The sequence below is a fragment of the Gavia stellata genome, chromosome 12, assembly GCF_030936135.1.
Source record: "Gavia stellata isolate bGavSte3 chromosome 12, bGavSte3.hap2, whole genome shotgun sequence".
In the NCBI taxonomy this organism is placed as follows: Eukaryota; Metazoa; Chordata; class Aves; order Gaviiformes; family Gaviidae; genus Gavia; species Gavia stellata.
The window spans coordinates 23,012,165-23,029,641 of NC_082605.1; the positions used below are offsets into that span (position 1 = coordinate 23,012,165).

Genomic DNA, 17,477 nt, shown 5'->3' on the forward strand with positions numbered 1-17,477 from the left:
TGTAGTAATGAAAATAAATTTGCTTTAGGTTCTATGTAGCTATACACCAGAATGATACTGTGACATCCTCTATGTCCGTGTGTGTGTGTATGGCTCTATAGCAAGTGTAGTCTGATTATAATAATAAGGTATTGCGTATTACTGAGAAATAATTGTATTACTTTTGAGAACCTAGAGGTATTGTGCCTTCCTGCAAATTGCATTATTGTATAATATGGTATTCATACAGATACCTGTATTGCAGCATGTCTGTGGGTACTAAATCTGGGTAAATATACAGCAATTTGGTGCAAAGGTGTATTTTAACCAAGTTAAAACACATTGGACATGAAGTAGAATAATCCTAAATTTGTCTGCTTTCTTAATGTTAATGCAATAGTAAAAACTTTTCCTGTTTTCAGAGGTATCAGTAGGTGCTGCCATCCAGTTCCCCTTACCGATGCGAAGGGTGACGCACTGCATTCACACCAGGTACTGGGAAGCTGAACGTGTCTTGGGCTGCTTGATAAATGACCTGTATGCCAAGACTTGCTTATCCCAAGACATTCATGACGCATGCAAGCCTTGACCTGGGTGACCTTAAGGATGGGTAAGGGAAACTGGGAAGTCCAGCTAGTGATTTTCATGCTATTCTGTAAGTTTGACAGCTCAAGAGGCATCCACTCCTAATGACTCTTAATTTGGGATTTATTCTTGCACGTCGGCTAATTCCTAACGTCTTGGGCCTGATGAGGAGATCATAGATAATAGACATAGAGCTTGGATAGGAAAGACCTAAGACACATAGTGTACCATAAAAATTCAAGGACTGTGCCAGTCACTTCATAATCTTGCAGTTTGAATGCCTGCATATCATATTATAGCTGCTCTGCCTCTCTTCGAAAATTTTTTATTTATGGTCATTACTATTCCAAACATATTTAAGAGACCCATAAATCAACCATGTCAGCAGGCTAAACTGTTCAAAGGGGCAAAATGCTGTTGGCCACTGTGTACATGGGCTGTACGGCAAACTGTATGGCGTTACATTTGCACAATTACCTGTGGCTTGTGTTACAAGAACGGTGATTGATCCTTGAGTGACTTGCAATTTATCAAAGATTAGCTATGATTTCTCCTGTATCTGATTAACCTTCTCTGTAAGATGGCCATCATTTTTGCAATGACAGTGGATTATTCTATACTTGAAAAGATGGATATCAGCTAGTTGCAATCAATAGCCCACAAAAGGTGACACCTTGAATTCACTGGGTTATCTATAAAGCATGTCACAAGCGGTTCAGTCATTTGTCAAATATACCGATTTCATTGAAGGCACCTCTGAAGTGAAGTGGCTTTTATTTCAGTGTGAAATGCAAAGAGATAGAGAAGGTGTTTGGGTTTTGTAGTGTAATCAGACACTGTTGCATGCTGCTATAAAGAGCAAGTACAGATTTCTATGAGTGACAGATTTGATTGTCATTTCCAGACCCCATTACATAGGATTTTCATTTTCACAATTGTATGGAGAGAGCTTGATTTGGTAAGATTGCATTGCACTAGGTAAAATGGAGGTTAAAATGAAGTATTGTGCCCTCTTGTTATTTAAGTAACACTCTCTGTACTCTCAGTGGAGTGGGTGTATTTTCATATATTTTGTCTTTGAATTTGCTACAATGGCACATCCCACCCCAGTATCCTTTGATGCAATTCCATTCTTAATGTGTTTTCAGATTTAAATTAACCGTCATTTATTATTCAGCCACACAAAGAATGCATATTTGAGTATGCAGAAATGCAGTCCCTTGATTGACTGCCTGGTCCCTGTCTGGGAGGTGGGAGGCATTAATTCCTGGGAGGGAGACTCTTACATCAAGTTTAGACAGTTTTCAATCTGTGGGAAGCTCTTTTTCAATGTCAGTTTAAGAAATATGTTAATAACTTTCACCTCGACTGCAGTTCAGCTCTGAATGAAGCTGAGAAGGAAACTGCCATTCTTGAAAGGGAGTCTTCAGCAGCTAGACGGACAGGTTACTTAGGAGTGCAGTCACAAGGAACAACATCTAAACTTCCCTCTTAAAAAAAACATGCCCACACTAACAGAAAACAAGAGGCTTCCTAAGAGAAAGGGGCTCATGCGACGTGCTGAAGCACCTATCTAAAAATAATTGCATGTCCCCCACACCACTGTGGTTCCGATATGGCAAGATTTAAGCCAAGTGAACTGCAAGATAAGGATCCTCTTTCAGGAAAGCAATTTTAGTGTGTCCTAAATGCCCAGCTCAACCAAGTATATTGCTGAATCAGAGCTGCCGCTCTTCCAGGAAAGGTCAAGCGTTCCACCCCTCCTTTCCCTAATCCCCGTTAAATGCATGGCCATATATCACTGCCTTCGTTGCCGAAGATCAGTGCTGCCTGATTACATGGAAAGATCTAGACTACTAACCACATGTGTTTCTAAAATCAGAAAAGCGACTTTAGTCCCAAGCCTAAATTCCCTTTTCTAAACTGATAGTGTCCCTTTTGCTTTTAATAAGATTACATTTTATTAGGCTGAGCTACCATAGTACACACCAGAGGATACTGTAAGTGCTGCAAAATTTTCTATTAAGAAATGTGCCTTATAAATCAGTTACTTGTCTTGCAAGAGCACATGTATAATAGCTGATTATATGGAAAAGTTATATTGGCATAAGAGCCATGTGCCTGTTCCTGAAAGCATATATGTGACTCATCACAGCTCACGTCTGTGATACTGTAAAGGCCAAATATTGTAAATACTTAGCCTTTCCCCATTTCTTTTTAATCTTAATTTTGGCCATGCCCCCTGAAGCACTCAAACAATCTATCAAGATAGCTGTAGTTTGCTATGCTAATTCGTACTATGTCTTTAGTTATTCGCCAGTTAGTAATCTCTTCAGTTCAGGGTTGTATTTTCCTCTCTTCAGCGTTTCTCGTAGTGTCTGATGGTGCCCAGAGCAGTAAGAGCTCCCAGAAGTTCAGGCAGTCCTCAAGTCTCAGATGCTTTTGACTTTATGGCCTTGGATAAATGTTTCATTCTCAAATAAAAGAGAAAGAAACATTTGATGATTTATGTATTGGACTTTGCTTTTTTGGGTGCTCATAGAAGACAGATGATGCTACCTCCAAGATTGAGTTTTATCATCTCCAGACATGATTTGCCTTGAAATCAATACAATAATGTAAAATGTCATTGCAAATAGAGGACATTGATCTGCAATGCATTTATTAACTCCCTCTGATAAAAAACAAAATTAAAACAATAAACATGCTGGTATTCCAAAAAGAGAAAAAGCGAGTCCCAAATACTCGAGTTATAGTTTATCTACAAGAAAACCCAGTTTTAAAATCTTGGACATGAAATGGTTTATGCGGATAAGTAAAAAATGTCGGTGGATCTTTAACATGGTAACACTAATGGCTGTTTAAGAGAATTAGGTAGTTAAATAGTTAATCAAACTTGAAACTACTGCTTATCTGCCTAGGTCCACATAAGGAACATCAGCAACGCAAATGGAAATTCAGCCCGAGGAAAAGCAGCGCTCTGTCCGTTTTCTCTTGCGTTGGATGCAGCCGTGTCTGCTTGGCATCGCTTGCCTTTGTCTTAGGTGCTTGTTTGAAGCATCTGGTAGTTGAACATAAACTCTTGCACTTGAGCATTCATGCTTGAACCTGAAATTACCTTGTCATCCACACTGGCTTTCATTAAACAGCTAATAGATGCCCTGGCATGCTCCTCTCACAGTACATGATGCAGAGAGCCAGAGCATCGTATGCTGAAATGGCTTTGGTCTGTAAGGTCTCCTCTTGTCCAGCCTGGAATAAATGTCCTCCTCTCTGCATTCTGCAGCAGCCGCTCTGGCTGTTACGCGTCTGAAATGCTCGCTGCTGTTTAACTCAGTCGTGCCCTCCGAGTGTAATAGGTGGGATGCTAATATTTTTTATATACTTGAAGAAAATGTACACATCCCTCAGCAAAAACAAACACTGCTTTTTTTTTTCCACTTAAAGAACCGGTCCATGTTTCTTCTGTCCCTAAGCAACTGTTGCAGTTTTCACTAGCTGATTTGTGTCCATTTGCAATACTTTCCCTTCCAAAGCCATGAATATTTACAACAGACTTTTCCTATTTAGGCAGAAGAGTAAAGGGGAGAGGGATGTGTACTGTAGACCTTCAATGGAGGATCTTTTACAAAATTTCCATTAGCTTCCATTAACCAAAGCTAGCAGCATGAAAGTGCAAACAGATCTTGGGTAAAGTGAAACGGGCAAGGCTGGGAGAAGAAAGGTAGGAATAAGCCCTTGCAAGATCTTGGAAAATTTCCCTTGCAAGCAGAACAGTCTGAAGGCACCATTAAGTTTTGGGGGAAAGTTCTGATTTCTTCAGTTTTTTACCCTGGATAAAAATGTCAAAACCTGAGTATTCCCTTCTCTTCATTCTCCTTTGACCTCCTCCTCTATGCCGGGATAGATGTCTAAATAAGCATTTAGGTATTAGGCGCACAGGTTTCAGAAACCAGCATAGGAAATGCTGACATTATCTCCTTCTTTGTAATCAGTCTCTGAGATGCTCAATTCCACTGATTTGAGGCCAACAACAGGAGCTGTATCTCCTGAGCCGTGTTACAGTTCAATCTTTTATTATAGTAAAACACTCTATATTCCTTCAACAGCCAGGGCTGGCAAAGCATATCTCATTGTTTACTAAGCACTTTGATATCCTTAAATGAAAGGCACTGCAGTTATTAGCGTTGCTGAATCCCTTCCCTCCTCAGCCTCCACAGCTGAGCCAAATTGGAAAGGAGCACATTTGGACACAGGATGCCGAGTAGCCATCTAAGGCAGACAGGTCTGCCTGTCTCTGGGTCAAAAAACCCCCCGGTCAGTTGAAACCTTGCTGATGGGCACAATATATGTGACAACGCTTCTTGCTTTGCCCTGGTCCTCTTGTCTCATTCAAAAGATACTCGCATGCTCTGGAATGACCTATTTTTTTTTTTTTAAAAAAGCATTATCTCTGAGTGTCAGTCTCTGATTCATTTTATGTCGCTTATGTTGTGCCACTGTAGATTGTGTCCCTCTGTGTCATGTCCTCCAGATCAATACGATCAATACATGTCCAGAGAAGGGCGACGGAGCTGGTGAGGGGTCTGGAGCACAAGTCTGATGAGGAGCAGCTGAGGGAGCTGGGGTTGTTCAGTCTGGAGAAGAGGAGGCTGAGGGGAGACCTCATCGCTCTCTGCAACTGCCTGAAAGGGGGTTGTGGGGAGGTGGGTGTTGGTCTCTTCTCCCAAGTGACAAGGGATAGGACAAGAGGAAATGGCCTCACGTTGTGCCAGAGGAGATTTAGGCTGGATATTGGGAAAAATTCCTTCCCTGAGAGAGCGGTGAAGCATTGGAAGAGGCTGCCCAGGGAGGTGGTGGAGTCACCATCCCTGGAGGTGTTCAAGGAACGTGTGGACGTGGCACTGCGGGACATGGTTTAGTGGGCATGGTGGGGTTGGGGTGATGGTTGGACTTGATGGTTTTACAGGTCTTTTCCAACCTTTGTGATTCTGTGACACAACATAGCACTGTGTGCTGTTTACCCTAAACAAGTAATCCCTCCTAATAGACACCCAATCAGTTGAAAATCAGGGTGGGATGATTTCTTTTCAGATTGGATAATTGTTGCCCTCAGACCATACCCGCGATGTCTGCAGCCTGCTGGTTTGCGGCTGGGAAATGCATCACAGCTTCCCGAAACGAGACACGAAACGCAGGCGGCACTAACAGCTAATGTCAGGTTCCCTTTAGCAGGGGACAAGGGACAAAGCGAAGCAATTACAGCCTTCCTACAGAGGGAAAGTGCTGCTCAGTTCTGTCTCTTCTAACAAACTGAAAGCTAGCAAGAAAGCTGTTAAAATCTCTCGTAATATAAACCGAATACATTAAATCAGTCAGAAATACAACAAATTCTCTGCGATATGCTGCAGCAGTATAACTAAGGGATGTAACACAGGACAAAAACAGGTGAGAAAAGCTCAGATAGCCTCAGTGCACCCTGCTAGGGAGGCCAGGGCCGATGGCGGTGGCATCCAGAGCTGTCCCGTGCTGCAGTGCAGGTCTGCTCCAGCTGAGGACCATCCCCATGAGCTTTCACGCTGCTCGAACCATCTCGCCTCTGATGACAAGCTGCAAGCCGAGCCACTCCGTGAGCTGCCAGCCTGGCTGCCGTGCAAGGAAAACTGCATGTAAAACAAAAAAGTGCCGTTTCTGTCATACAAAAAGCATGCTCCTGAAAATACCACCATGAAAGGAAGGCTGAGAGGGAGCTTTCCGCCTTCCCCGAGCCGTCAGTGACACCTACAGACAAAGCACAACCAGTCTGCAGAAGGTAGGTCCCAGCACAGGCCGTAAGCCCTGCCTTGCTCCTGCCCCTCTCGGGGCTGTGCCAGAAAGCTCTCCTCTTCCTCTGTAGCAAAGCCAAGCCTAGGTCAATGTAAACTCGCTCACGTCTGCTGTCGCTGCATTTGCTGTAGCTAAAGGACACCTACTGAATATGTTTGCATGTACAGTGTAGTTATTTTTCTCCCCGTTTCCTATTTGAGACTAAAAACCTGATTATTTTCCCTCCTGATGACAGAGGGCTTTTCATCCCCTGAGAGTGTTCCCGCTGGCATGCACTAGCCACTTAGTTCTCCTCCAAAAACTTCTCAGTAATGCCAGACGAACTTTCTCAGAAGTGACCAAGGACAATTTTGCTTGCTTTTTGCCTCTTCATTCTGCGGGAGAGCTGGGCAGTGCCAGGCACCGCGTCCCTCTGCGGAGGGCTCAGAAACCTGCAGGCAGCTCTAAGGGGTGATGCTACTAATAAAAATTCTTACCCCTTATCTGCGACTGAATCTTTCAGCCTTATTTTTAAAACTATCTCAAAACGCACCAGAGTGCTCCAAAGGTGAATATCATCTCAAGATATCACCAAAATCACAATTTTTTTTTTTTAATTGACTGTCCTTGGTAATAGTGCCCTTACTAAGCAAAGACATCTAAGGAAAATAACCTGTGCTTAGGGGGACAGGACAGTAACAGAGCAGTAAGATCAGCTCTCCTGTAGTATCTGTCTCCCTGGACTGCCTCTCTTGCCTTGCAAGTGGACAATAAATAAATGAGCAGCTAGCTCAGAAAAAAACAATCATTGTTTTTTATTTTTGACTTGGATGCTGACCAACACGATTCTGGTATCGTTAAAGCGCTTGCCGTAATTTAAAAAGTGCCTGATGTTACAGGTTTTGAAAAGGCAGATCTGATAATTTTGATTCCCACTTGGCCGCGTGTGGCCGAGGTGTGTCTACACTCGGCTGCCCTCAGTTGGCTTCTGAACAACATTTTCCGTTTGCTGCTCTGCTAGCGCTATTAAAGGGGGGGTGGGGATGGTTTTGTTTTTCAGCTTTCCCAGTCCTTGAGAAGAGATGGGTAAGCATTCTCCTTGGGGTGATTTGTAAAGTGCAGTGCTGGGGCTCGCGCTCCTGCTGAGCACGGCTGGGGTCAGAGCCCTCCCTGCGCATCGTTCGTCACCGAGCTGTATCAGCCGTTCCTGTAACCTGGTGTGTTCGGCTATTAGATCGCAATGCTCCTTGACATGATTGCATTGAAACCTGGGGGCCTGGTTTTCGGAGGCACCAGGCACTTGCAGTTCCTACGGCGTCCACAGGAGCTGTGCTGAGCTGCTCTGGAAAACAGGGCTTTAGCAAACACCCATGTTTCATTCTTTATATGTTTATAAACTGTGTGCATTGCAGCGGGAAGAATCAGATTTATGATGCGGACTTCTCACCTCTTGCAGAAAGTGCTGTGGAGGCGAGGGTTAGCTACAGCAAACACTTGTTAAGGACCATGGCTTACAGGGATCCTTACGGGACTCATGTAAGAGAGCTCAGGGCTTTGTGGGAGGCACCCATTTCATCTCAGAGTCATGTCCTTCATATGTATTTCATACGGGCTTGAGCTGGGCAGAGGATGAACTTCTGATGCTGAAAGGATTTTCAGTAAGAGATTCTGTGCCTCAGCCCCACTGCAGGTACGGGCGTTTCTGTGGCATCCTGAGCTTGGGATGCTCCGGGTCTTCTTGAGTTTCAGTAGTATCAGTCCCAAGTGACTGTAAAGTCCTGATCACATCAGTTATAATCAAAAACAATGTCATAAGTCTAGGCAAGAATTCAACATTATTTTAGTAACTTATACTGCTTTTCTTCTGAGAAACTTAAAATATTTTACTTTTATTAATTAGTTAAGCTTCATAACATCTACTGTGGTTCTGCTAAGGGTTACTCCATTTTTTTAGAAGTGAAACCAAAATATAGAGGAATTAAATTTGTCCAAGATAATGCAGCCAAGCCCCCGAGGACTTGATCTGCCGCCTATATAGTCAGCGATGAAACCTTTCACACCACCTCCTGTACACTTTTGGTAAGGTCTTTGAAAGCCCAGGAACAGCTTCGCATCCCCTGAATTTCAGTGAGTAGTTCTGCCCATACATATCTTTGTTGCTGTGTCCTTATTATTTTAGCAGAGAATTAAGCAGTCAGACAATAGGCCCTGGAAGAAGTAGTTAAGATTTTGGTTTCACGTACCAGAGAATGAATAATGCCCATAGTATTTTAGCATGACAGCTGTGCAGAATAGACTTTTGGAATAAGCAAAAATATCTATTTGTAGATGAATTTCAGACTTTTGGTCTCATTGTTAAACAATATTTTTTCTCCTTTTAATTTCCTCTGAGGCCTTGTAGAAAAAAATTAAGGCATTTTTGTCAACAGAAATGAAAGACAAATGTTAGCTTTAGAGGCAGAGGGAATTCACGGGCACAGATGAGGAGCTGAAGTCTGCATAATGTGCCATGGCTCATCTTTCTGTGCCACCATTTTGTTCGCACTGCGCGACTAAAGTGAAAAATAGACAATTAAACCAGCGGTAAAGTATCCATGTGAACTCCAGCTGTGAATAAGGGATTAGTCCTGAAGCTCAAGGTGGAGCTGGTACGTGCTGCTGCCCGTGTTTAACAGACAGAACTTGCTCCGTGACAGATACCCGCAGGTTTGGGGGCTTTCCTTGGGAAATGTCGTGTTTAGGACAATGCCCTTTCGCACCTTTCTTCCGCTTCACCTCCCCAAAATACTTGCTCAGTTCTTGTTCAGCGGGTCAGTGACATCTCCTGTAAGACCACAGAGGTCCTAAAATGTGAGTCAGTCTGACCTACTAACTGACGCAAATCAGCTCCACGTCAGGCAGAGGGGTTCCTACACCCAGAGCCACGTCTTACCCCAAAACCCCTGTGTCTGACATTACTACAGGACTTGGCTTACTGGGGCAGAGGTTTGGGTTGTGTGGTGTAAAAGGTTTCGATGGTATCGCTCATCATTTATACTTATTCTTTATGTGGGCCCTCCTCACACAAAGAAAACTACCTGGATTTAAAATGTGAAACCATCCATTGGGCAGAGAACATGGCCAGTATTCTAAACAAACACTGAGTTTTCAATAAACTAAGATACAACAATAATGTTAGTCTAATCTTTCCCTTTCCAGGTCCGAGCAGATATCGCTCATGTTTTTAATATACCCTTCTTCATTCCAGGTTTGGAGGTTTTACATTGAGAAAGTTTTCTTAGGGCAACATTTAATTTAGGAACAACAAAATAAGTTTTTTTGATAACCATGGTGCGCAATGTATGACTGTGAAACAAATCTTTGAAGTAAGAAGGTTCAAATAAAATAATCTCTGATCTCCAGGCTCTTTCAAAAAATGTTACCAAGCCTTTCCGACCTGCTGCACTCTTTTCCAGCCTATTCTTTTCTCCTTGTTCATCTGGATGGTGGCTAGAAGAGGATTCTGGAGGATTTATTAACAAAAAGAGGAAGGTATCAGAGGATAAAACCAAAGATGTGATAGTTCACTTGTTGCATTAAGGATCTTCCTAAGGGATCAGTGCAAATTTCTCGAGCTCTGGGGGCAATGCTGCGGTTGTGGTAGACTGCTTAGGATCTTTTCCAGCTCCACATGTCTCTCCATGTCTCTGGAGGACAGAATTAATGCTTTTTGTTTTCCCCTGTGTTTTCTTTGTTGTTTGTAGATCCAACCCGGGTTATGGTGTCGCCTTTCAGCATGGATGTCACTGTTGGAGAAAGCATTGTCTTGCCTTGTCAGGTATCTCACGATCACTCGCTAGATATCGTGTTTACCTGGTCGTTTAATGGACACCTGATAGACTTTGAAAAAGATGGGGATCACTTTGAAAGAGTCGGAGGGGTAAGTATTAATACTAAAGCAATCTCCTCACTGAAGTAACAGTAGATAACATGGAAAAGGGCTACTAATAGAAGGAATGGACTTGACAAAGTTAATAACAGGAGGTGTTACCTTGTGTCCTACAGACTTGAGTGTGAATATTCCCAGTGTACTACTTCATTATAGTTGGTGTAGAATTGTTTTAATTTCTTAATGACATGACTTAAATCTGCTCACACGAACGATGCGTTCACGTTGCAGTGGGATGTATGTCAGAAGACCTATAATATGTTTTCTCGTTGCAAAAAACAGCCTCCTCATTTAAGGAAGCAGTCCGTAATATTTTTTCTCTGGCTGTAACAGTAAAAGAAATGTAAAATATAACAATTGTAGAACTTTGTATTTAGACAGAAAATAGCAGGAAATCAGAGGATATTCTCAAATTTGTTCAGGCAGTGTTTATTGGCATGTTTATCTGTCTCTGTCTGTGTCCTCCTCTTGTGACCACATGCTTAGAATAAGTATTTTTCCTCTACACAAAATAACCCACATAGTATTACAAACATCACTGACCGTCAGAGGTGCCATTTCTTTTCAGTGTTATCTGTGCACGTTTCCTGGCAATGTCACATCAGTATCTTTGGGTGGGTTGGTTGGTTGGTTGTTTATGGGAAACTCAGTCAGTACCCACGGAGAATGCAAATTTTTGCAATGTCCAAAGAATTGTTTATTTGAAGGTTGAAAAGATCATGTTCATGGAAGTCCGATAGCTAGGAGAAGTCAGGTGTGAAATGATGGTTACTGCCCATTAAATACAGCCCTAGCCACTGCTGTTGTTCAAGACCACGATCAAGTGGCGGGTACAGGGAAGAAAAGGTAGTGAAGGTAGGAATTACTTTCCGTCGTTAGGAGAGGAGAAAATCTGCTCGGGTCATTTGCCATTTTCTGCCTCTCCAGGAAGGTTTAGGACCGGAGAGCCCACAGCAAGGTACGGGCACCTGGGCTGGTCCCTCCCTGCTTGATCTGCTCTGCTTTTCCCTCAGGTGTAAAGGGCAGGTTGTTTCAGCTTTCCTGGTAGTTTTAGATCTCCTGAAGATGTTGTGGCATGAATTTTGGGATTCGGAGAAGGTCAGTGCTAGAGGAGGTACCTCAGGACGCCGTCGGTTAGAAAGGGGGTCCACACGAGGAGGTAGCACGTCTGTCAGACCTGCCCCAGCTTCTCATGCCATTCTTCTGACCAAAAATCATCTCCAGATATTTTTTGCTGAAAAAGGAGCAGCCATTTCACAGGCTATGTCTGGAAGATGGGTAAAAAGCTTGCTTTCCTTTGTAACCATAATGTTTTCCTTCACAGTTCAGATTTCATCTAATTTAGCCTGTTGCGTATTAGGCAGGACTTGGGAGAGTTTAATTTCTAACTTACTTGCAGATAAAAAATGTTTTCTCATCCTTCCTGATGGATTTTTTTCCACCTTTATTGGGTGAAGGTAGCAAGAAAAAGAAGGAAAGAAATGCACCGAATTTTCAGCAGAGGTAGAAAACTGGGGGGGTTTTGCGTGTTGCTCTACGGGAGGTTTTACAGAGCCACACGCTCCGCTGGGTTTCAGGCAGATTGGCGGTCCGTGTTTACATTTGTCAGGAGTGGAATTTAATGCTGAAAGGAAAAGGATATACAATTTACAAGCCTTGCTGTTATCCCTACAAAAAAATCATTCAAATTTGCACTTAAAGATTGATGCCTAGGGCGCACACCAGCAGCGACGGCTCTTCCCAGCAACTGCGCCTGATTGGGCTGCAAAGCTAAAATTACAAACTTTATTAATATTCTTCAGTCAGAAAGCCACAAGCACAAGGTTACCCCGAGATTTCTAATGTCTCGAATGCTTTGTGTCCAGAGAAAAATTCAAAGGGAGTTTTCAGCTCCTATACATACAGAAACCTGATTAGTTCTCTTCAACAGTTAATCAGACATGCACTTGGTGTTTGGAAAACAAATTACCGCTGTTAGGTGATGCAAGATTTCCTCGGAGAGTGCTGTTCTCGTGATCTTTCGCACAAAAACACTGGGCAATCAAAATGCTGGCCGTAATACAAAGCCATGAAACCATTGCAGATGTCTCATAGTTCGGGCTGGTTTTCACTTAGGAAAGAGATGTAGGCACAGCTTGGGCATCTGAATACCAGAGGGGCTATAAATTGGATATCCGCAGAGACAACAGAGGAATCGGAGCGAACCTGTCCTACATAAGCTTTGTCACATTGTTTTAATGGGGAAGCTGCGTCACGGACCCAAACCAGGCTCCCCTGCCCCTTGTAGGAGCCGTAATTTTAGAAACACTCCCGCTCTTATCTTCAAGGCAGACTCACATCATTTTAATAGGCCACGGCTTGGCATTACTAATGTTTTCATCAGCCAGTGTAAAGTAAATCCATTAGTCACAGTGTCCTTCATGTGATAATGATGTTTAGCGCTCATTAAAAAGTAATTGTAACCACTTTTCCCTACTTTATCAGCAGGATTCAGCTGGTGATCTGATGATCAGAAGCATCCAGCTGAAGCATGCTGGGAAATACGTCTGCATGGTGCAAACAAGCGTGGACAAGCTCTCAGCTGCTGCAGACCTGATTGTAAGAGGTATTTGAATTTTGTTACTGTTGTTGTTGTTGTAAAATTGCTTGGTTTTTTCCCTATCTTCTGCTGCCGGTAAGACAATTCCTGGGCTCGGAGACATTCATTGGGGTCCCAGCATCTTGTCATTAATCTAAGAAATAAGCTCTAAGTATGCACTGGGGTTTATGGTACCTTTTCAAACAGTGCATATAAAGATTCTTTCATATACACATACTCATACAACAGACACGCAGCACAGATAAACACACTGGTACATGTGCGTGTCCTGAATGCAAAACTTGCACCAACTGAGTTCATTTATTTGATGAACTGTGCAGCAGAAACAGTATCCAGCTTATTCACTGCGTTTCTGCCCAGCAATATTGTTCCATTTCTAGAATAAACATGATTTAGTAACTTCACTGATATTTCGAGATCTGTTCATTATCATACACAGGTGATCTGTAAGTATGACTTTAACAGAGATGCAATTAGTTAACCTGAGTCTGGATCCTTACAATAAATATGGTACATATTTTCCTGCTTGTTAGCTTTGAGGAAAGCAAACTTTGGTGCTGCTCTGTACCTGCTACCCTCAGTTCTCGTAGACCCCAGCAAAATCATAGTTTGCACGTTCTCCGCGTAATGTAAGTTCTCGGGCAACTCAGTGAAAGGAGGAGAGCATGAAAAAGAAGTAAGAAATCCCCTCTTTATCAAAGTTGTGCCAGAGTAAAATGTGTGAGATAGGCCCTGAACTTCCATTGAGAAATGTGCCCTTGTCTGTAGCTGGGCATTTCTGTTATCCTCATAATATTGTTGTGCTTTTTACCACGTTTTCCCCGTAGCAGTGTGAACGCAGACGTTCTTAGCCATGTTCTGTACAAAGAGCTGGGCCCCTGGAGGCAGCGAAGCCGCTGCTCTCCTCCCCAGGAGGTTGCTCCCCGCTACGCTGACTCTCGTGTTTTCGCTGCAGCATGATTTCAGATGAATTTTTTTTCGTTTTGCACAAACATTTCAAAACAGCCCGCTGATGGGCGCCTCGGTTAGGTAATTTCCTTAGTGCTGGCTCTGTAAACAAACAGGAGGAACATTAAATTCTCACAAGAAAAGGACCCTTGATGATGGTAAAAGTACTGATCTTGTCAGTCCCTAAAAACATCAACGGAGACGTGTCTGTCCAGACCAGTGGTCCCACGGCTGCACTGAACTGTCTCACCGGCTGTGTAAAAATTGGGAAATATCTCTGGGCTGCAAGACTGGAGGGGGAGGTGAATAGCTGGTGCATAAATAGAGCCTCCAGAATAATCTTTAGAAGTTTTTTAAATATTGGAGTTATGTCAAAATAATAAAGAGATTAGATGCTAGAATAAAAATCAGTTATTTATGTCAGGGAATCAGGGAATATCAAACACAGGCATACAGAAGTAACCCTTGGCACTGGTACACGCAGATCAGCCCACTTGTTCAGGATGGGGTTTTTTCACGCTGTCAGAACAGGGGAAGCGTGTGTCTGTCAGCAGCCAAAAAATGTTTGGTAAATCAGTAACCGATAATTTTTTCCTGTAGCCTGCACCCTGCAAAGTATATTCTGCAATGTTGGGAATAACCATGGTTATTCCAGGACATGAAGTGAAGACAGTTTGTTTCAGCCTCTGCCAAGCAGTGGGAGTAATTTGTGATGGCTGCAATGAAGTTTCATTTCTCTGGTGTAACTTGCAGTGGGGGACCAAAGGAGCTGACTGCTCCGTGACGCTGCGTTGCCTGTCTGCTCCCCCCAGCAAAACAATTTACTTTTAATTTCTGAGAAATTAAATCTGGCTAGACCTGCTGAAACTTTCATTTTAAAGACAGGATATTGGAAGGTTTCAGGGTATTTTAGATATTTAAACATGTCCTGCTTTTTGAATATTACATGAGAACAATTTTAGTCCAAAGAGTGAATTGCAAGAGGAGAGTTTGCTTGAGATGGTGCTTTTGGGGAGAGATTTCGCCTCAGGTACCACTACTGACAGCAATGGCCATATGATACGGGAGAGATGTCCTCTCTCTGATCAGTATGTCTTACAGCGCTTTACTGGTTAAAAGGAACTCAGCAGTGTAACAGAAGGTATTGGTCCACCCTCGGACACGATGCTCATTACAGGCAGGTCCTTCGTTCTTCACCAGCCTCTGGGTGCATCCAAGGTGCAGCCCAGAATTGTACGTGTACATAGGCCAGTCCTAAAGCAGCAGGCGTGAGACGGCAGAGCTGATCCCGAGCGCTGCGGCAAGTGCCTTGCTCTGTTGGGTAGCTCAGGCATGCGGCGGAGCTCGGCACTGCTGCTCCCATGGAGGCACCTGGGGGCTGCGGGTGAAGCTGGTGATCTGCGTGTTTCTGTGCTCCCATGCCTCCCAATCTCATCCAAGCGATGAGAGCTGCTAAACCACAGCTGGGGCTGCAGTTAACTGCTCCGCAGGGACTCACTTACCTCCGTCCTGCATAAGGGAGGAAGACCAGAGCGCTCCTTCCTCAAGTCACCGCAAAGCTCCAAGCACCGCTTTCCTGTAATTCTCCCAACAGGTCCCCCAGGTCCACCAGAAGCTGTGACAATAGATGAAATCACCGACACCACCGCGCAGCTGTCCTGGAGGCCAGGAGCAGACAACCACAGCCCTATTACAATGTATGTCGTACAAGCAAGGACCCCCTTCTCGGTGGGATGGCAAGCGGTGAGCACAGGTAGGTCCATCGCCTGGTCCCCAAAGAGCTCCGCCAATGGAAAACGCGTCCATCAGGACCCATGCACGGGCCGAGTGGAGCAGCTCTGCACCCTGAAGTGAAAAGTAATTTCACTGGCTGCAGAGCACTGGTCGTATTAACTAGTTCGGCGTTTGGCAACCCAAAGATTTAGGGTCCAGTCAGTGCTATTACTCATCCATTTTTCTCATGAATGTTTAAGAGAAAACAGAATGAATTCCTATCTTTTGTTGCTGCGCTGGAGATACACAACAGTAATTGTGGTCTATAAAGACATCCCTCAGGGACAAGCCGTGTCATCTGGCCTATCTTTAAGTAGAATTATTTTCCTGATAGAGGGAAAAATCCCATGATGTAATCGCTCATTCCGTCAGAGGTTAATTTTGTTCCAGTAACCATTAAGTAGAGGGAACATTGTGTTTTAAAAAGAGAAAAATAAAAACCCTTTAAACCTATTGTCTTGACACTTTGTTTTCAAAAAGCAGTAATTTAGGAGAAACTCTTTTAATAGCGGGAATTTCTGTGCTAAAAGCACAATGTTTTAATGCCACCTCTTTTACTTCTTTGGCAGTTAACAAAATGTTAGAAAAATCCTGTTGTCAATCCTTGTTCACTTGTATTTACATTAGTCCCTCACTTCTGAGGGTATCAGATAATGACCTTTTCTCAGCAGACTTTCATGCTTTTAGTGGTTTTCGTTGCGTTCCTGACCTGTGGCTGTCTCCCAGTTCCAGAGATCATCGATGGCAGGACGTTCACAGCGACAGTGGTGGGTTTGAACCCTTGGGTCGAGTACGAATTTCGAGTAGTGGCTGCCAACCTGATTGGGATTGGAGAACCCAGCAGACCTTCAGAGAAGCGAAGAACTGAAGAAGCTCGTAAGTAGTGGCGGGCAGCTGAGTTAAGTCTTACTGAATAAATGCTCATCAGTGCTAGCGGATGTGTTGCACTGGAGGAAGCTGTGGAGCGCTTTCTGCACCCATTGCTCCTCTCTGTCATGGTATGTTATTTGTATGCACAGAACAGGCAGTAGAAGTTGTGGAGCTCCTGATGGGCTCTTGCGCTCACTCCGTGACTCCTGGATGTATAGGAAGACTTCATCCCCTTTTCCTGCAGAAAGCAATGATTTTCCAAAAAAAAAAGTATTTGGGCAGGTTTTTTTGGAAAATACTGCCCAGTATCCATTGATGAGAGAGATGAACTCTGAGAGCAGTCCCTCTGGTTTCCCATGATCAATGTGATGGGAACTCTGGAGCACAAACTGCAGCACCTTGAGAGCAGGAGCTTGAGCTTCACAGCTGGAGAGTCGGCCGGCCCTTGATGCTGCGGGCTGCCGTGGTTCTTGGAGTAACTTGGAGCTCACCCTGTGGGCCATCAGTGTTGGAGCAGCCACCCTGGGTCGGATTATTTCATGGGCTTGCTGAAGGTCTGTCTTCTGTGACCCTCTCCCAGACACACCACTGCCTCCTGGGACCACACTGTCTTCCAGCAGCTGCAGGCAGAGCTTAACGGTGATCTGCGGTAGTGCCTGTGTTCAGGGATTTCAGCACAAGCTACAAGCCTTGACAGCTTTAATGCTCCTTGATGTTGCCCCTGTCTTTTGATCTGGCAGAAAGGGGTCACGGCAAGGCGTAGGCTCAGCATGGTGGCTGCAGGGATATGTGCCTCAGTTATGGGAAACCCCTGGTACGTGGCTCCTCTGTTCTGTTTTAGCCTGTAATGGAACAGAATATGAAATATGAAAATAAATAAAAGCCCTTTTTTATGGAAGATAAATGTTTAAACTAAACAATTAGTGTCTGAATACACAAGTTAATTGACATATTTTTAATATACTATTATTGACATACTTTTAATGTGCT

The 17,477-nt window shown here is 43.7% G+C and overlaps 1 protein-coding gene across 2 annotated transcripts in view; it reads left to right on the forward strand.

The window, feature by feature from the left end:
• The window catches only part of LOC104259239 (contactin-4), a 130,380-nt gene that overhangs the window by 105,700 nt on the left and 7,203 nt on the right, over positions 1-17,477 (forward strand). For both annotated transcript variants that reach the window (XM_059823517.1, XM_059823516.1), the window contains 4 exons: positions 10,113-10,288; positions 12,785-12,902; positions 15,439-15,597; positions 16,344-16,493. In XM_059823517.1, coding sequence (XP_059679500.1) covers positions 10,113-10,288; positions 12,785-12,902; positions 15,439-15,597; positions 16,344-16,493 — 603 coding nt within the window. The remainder of the gene's footprint in view (positions 1-10,112; positions 10,289-12,784; positions 12,903-15,438; positions 15,598-16,343; positions 16,494-17,477) is intronic.